General features: G+C 35.5%; 1 protein-coding gene across 1 annotated transcript in view; it reads left to right on the top strand.

Annotated features, from left to right (window-relative positions):
* LOC108739375 overlaps positions 1-3,056 on the top strand; it is a 13,198-nt gene extending 10,142 nt beyond the window's left edge. Inside the window, exon 3 of the mRNA XM_025974748.1 lies at positions 1,628-3,056. Coding sequence (XP_025830533.1) covers positions 1,628-2,101 — 474 coding nt within the window. The 3' untranslated portion in view covers positions 2,102-3,056. The remainder of the gene's footprint in view (positions 1-1,627) is intronic.
* The last annotated feature ends 1,481 nt before the right edge of the window (positions 3,057-4,537 follow it).

Raw genomic sequence — 4,537 nt, 5'->3', positions numbered from 1 at the left:
AAATAGGCGAGATAGGTTGGTAGGACACCTTCTCAGGCATGAAGGTCTAGTCAGAGACATATTAGAGGCAGAAACAGGAGTTAGGAGGGGTAGAGGTAGACCTAGATTGGATTACTCTTCGCAAATAGTTAAGGATGTGGGCTGTTCTAGTTTTAGAGAAATGCGAAGTTTAGCTCAGGAGTGGAGGTACGTGTCCAACCAGTCTTAAGACTGATGACCTTATGATGATGATGATGAGTTCCCTTAAAGCAACTTAGTATTGTCCTATACTATTCTCACAGGATCAAAACAAAACTACTGTCTATCATCGAAAACCCCATTTCTGGGACTCACAGTATGAAAATTGGCATTTTTATAGCAATGCGGTTGATGGATGTTGCACACATACGCACTTTTCGGTATTAATAATTTTGTTTATGCAATGCTAGTTCAATTTTGAAAAAAGTAAAATGTTAATTGCACTTTTAACGGGCGTCACCATTTTAACGCTTTCAAAATAGTCAATTAACAAAAGCACTAAATAAGTACATATAGTTAATCAACTAAATAGAACGTAACACAAAGAAACACAACACGCGTGAAGAATATATACAAAATAACAACGATAGAATAATAGGGATACAGAAAACAACTTACGAATGAAGAAGAGCTGGAGTGGTTGCTAAGTAAGAAATTTGAAGGGTATTTGTATAACAGGATTGTAAGTAATTAAAGAGAGGGATTCCGGCCGTGAATGCCTTTGTTCTTATAAAGAGAGGGAGATAATTCTAGAAGCAATAGAATTTAAGGTGAATGTAAGCGAGGGAAAACCACCTATTAGTAAGGGATGCATAGAGATATGGATGATGATGAAATTCTAGGTAAAGTAAGCGATAGCCCAATTTATTTTGAAAGGAAACAAAGGCATGCATAAGATAAGAAGTGAAAGGTTTACAATATTTACACAGGTGCAAGAACACAAAAAATTAATACACAAAAAATATACAAAATATTGTAGCGACCACGAGCGTGATTGTGTGCGATCGGACATACGTGTGTGTGAGCGGCTTATCGATTCGCCGACTAGCCGCGGGCGCCTTTCTTCATGTGCGCCGTGTCTGTAAACGTCTGTGTCGTACCTGCGTTCCGGGAAAGCAATTAAGCAGTTCGAAGGAAACGAAACTTTTCCGGACGGCTCGAGAAAGTTCCCGAGAAGGACCAAAAGAGTATTTAAAGGAAGAGACGATCGCCGGAGGGAGGAGAAATTAATTGACTGTTGTAGAAGTGAAAGAGTAGAAATAAATAGACCGTTGCAGAAGTGAATTAAGAAATAAATTGAGAGTGATAGAAGTGAAATAAATAGAACAGTGAATAGTAACAGTAGTGTAAATAAATAGAATAATTACCTAAGTTTAGTAATAATTTAATAGTGTTTTTAAGTTCAATAATAATTAGTGTAAATAAATAGTTTTCTTCTTAAAAGTTAATTTGTTAAACCCACGAACATTACAATATGTACAAAATATGAATAAAAGTTTGTCCGTTTCTTTCGTTCTTTTTTTTTGTATCCACTACACAACTCATATCGGTTTGTATCTGTATCGTGTTATAATGCTTTTAATTTAAGAAATGCTTCTCTTTATTCTAGGCAAATAACGATAACACCATCTTTACGTATGAAGAATATATAAACAATTGTAGAGAAGAACCATCTCGTGCTGTAATACAATTCATGTTGGACATGGATACCTATGCAAATCTATTTGAACATTGCAATGTTAATTGCTTGCTCGAAATCATGTTTTTAGCTGTACATCCTGATTTTGTACAAAAAGGTGTTGGAAAAGCACTTTGTACAACTGTAATTGAATTAGCAAGGAAGCTAAATTGTGGTGAAAATGTAAAAGTTCCATTGGATGACAAACCTTTGGGTTTAGAACCTCGACCGCGTATTGTAATTGCAGCGTTCACGTCATTTATAAGTCAAAGAATTGGCAAGTTCCTTGGTTTCCAGAAAATTGTCGAAATTGATTATGAAAACTTTTCATATCAAGGTGTAACTTACAAAACATCGGTAGGTTCTCATACTCCTACCACTACTTTAGAATACTATAAATTATGAACTGATTGATTGTAAAATCAGTAAGAAGTGTTAGGTAATTCATTCGTATATTTCATACACCACATGGTATCATATACACCTTAGTCGTCAATAATCCTTTGAAATTTATATTAAATTAGCATCGTTGGTGTGTTAGTTACTGTAAATTGTACATGCTCGGTATATTGTTATGTACAATTTTATGCACTATGTCTGATCAGTATTCCGAAATTTTTGAAAAGTAGCATCTGGAGGCACTGTAGAGTACATCTCATGATAGCACCACAACGATAGGTATGTAAAATGTATGCACAAAATTACCCCAATTACCGGGCCGCCAATGATTGAGAACAGTTAACAGTTTCGTAACCGCATTATCTTATCGCCTTTCAATATCGCAAGCGTTAACTGACGAAACACATATACCTATTCGTGACTTTCGCAACAGCTGACATAAACAGGTCAATTTCACGTAATGATTAGTAAAAATCTGCGTCCGTTGCGTTTGATTGGCAAAGTTACTGCTAATACCACAAAATACAAAAATAAATTGAGTGTGAAAATATGAAGATAAACCAATGTATTCACATGTATAATATGTTGGTCACACATGGATGGTTCAGTGGCGGCATCACGCGAATACGCGTTATAATCATCATTACCGGAACGGTTGGAGCTTTTGGTAAGTTTATGTCCCTGAGTAGTGCGAGATGGCTCATTCTATTTGTTCTTTATATTTATGCCTTCCTCTCCCTTAATTTTTTCGGAGTACTAATCAGACCTAATGTATATTGTTTAGATATAGGTAATGAAATATATACCTACATACTCTTGCTGATGAAACAAACGAAGCACTAATTGGATCATTTCCCAAAAGAATATATGATTTGTTAGAATTGTATCAAATTTTCTAATTTTTTCGTTCTAATTACTGGTTTCAATGTTGGTGTCTAAAATAATAAAAACTTTATCTGAAGTTAAATTTAATTATTTAATAAACATTAACTATATTTTATCTAGCTACTATGGTAATAAATGTACCAAAAAAAAATCGCAGTCCTTCAACTATCCGCAGTCACTTACACAAAACATGTTATAAGTATTTATTGCTGAATTACACATTTCCTTTACATGTTGTACTCTTTTAACAACACTAACACCGGAATGTTTATATTCAAGACAAAACAAACGTTAACGCATGAATAGTTATAGTACATGAAAAATGCAGTGCTTGTTGTCAATTCGAAGGTGGTCGCTCATGCCCACACCTGCCGAAATTATTCAGAGTCGCATTCACACATTTTGTGTATTTTTCGATAATGATTGCTTTAAAGAAAGAAATTTTCTGGCACTTTTTATAAATAATTGAATAAATGTATCTACTTAATCTAATTTTCATCTTCGTCCTAACTGTTAACAATTGAATTTTATATATGTTTTGATGAGTTTCAAAAATAAAAAATCTTAATTTTAAGGTTACCGCTTTATGTGCCGATTTAGAAAACAATGAAGTGGAAAAATATAAATTTCTTTCTAGACAAATCATCCAAGCGTTTCTAGATATGCCTGGCTGGAACAGACCTGAAAGTCCTTATAAAGGACTCATCATCATTATCATCATAACACGCACCTCTACCCTTTCCTATCCTGAGCTAACCTCCGCATTTTCCTAAAACTAGAGCAACCCACATCCTAAACTATTTGCGAACAGTAATCTAATCTAGATCTACCTCTACCCCTCCTAACTCCTGTTTCTGGCTCTAATATCTCTCTGACTGGACCATCATGCCTGAGAAGGTGTCCTATCAACCTATCTCTCCTATTTTTGATAGACTTCCATGGAGTCCTCTGTTCTCTTGTTCTTTCTAATACCTCTTCATTTCTAACCTTCTCTATCCACGGTATCCTCATCATTCGCCACCACATTTCGAACGCTTCTAACCTTTTCTTTTCCGCAGCGCCCACCGTCCATGTTTCGCAACCGTACAGCACCGCGCTCCAAACATAGATCTTTAACAACCTTTTTCGAATAGAAGTAAGAAGGCGAATCGACTCTGCGCTATACTCTGCTTTATATCCTTATTACTCCTTCCGTCCTGACTTATCCTACTTTTTCTCCCTTGCATACCAGTGTTTTTGTTTTACTTTTATTTATTTTTGATACAGTACCGTTTTATCAATACCACTTTCATATTATCTAAAGCTATCTCTAACTCCTCCTTGCTAGATGCTATTACTACTATATCATCTATAAATCTAAGCATACTGATATTTTGCCCATGTATATCTATCCCTGCGGTGGTATTGCCTTTATGTTGGTCGCGTCTTCGATATATAGATCAGAAGGTAGTGGTGACAGTGTGCATCCCTGTCTGACTCGCTTCTTACTATCTACTTCTCTACCTTGCAGCCCCAGCTCTATAACTGCCTGTTGCTCTCTATACAGACTGACTATCA

This window comes from Agrilus planipennis, unplaced genomic scaffold, assembly GCF_000699045.2.
Source record: "Agrilus planipennis isolate EAB-ADULT unplaced genomic scaffold, Apla_2.0 scaffold157, whole genome shotgun sequence".
NCBI lineage: Eukaryota > Metazoa > Arthropoda > Insecta > Coleoptera > Buprestidae > Agrilus > Agrilus planipennis.
The sequence above is the reverse complement of the archived record's forward strand: the minus strand, read 5'-3'. Positions and strand labels throughout refer to the sequence as shown.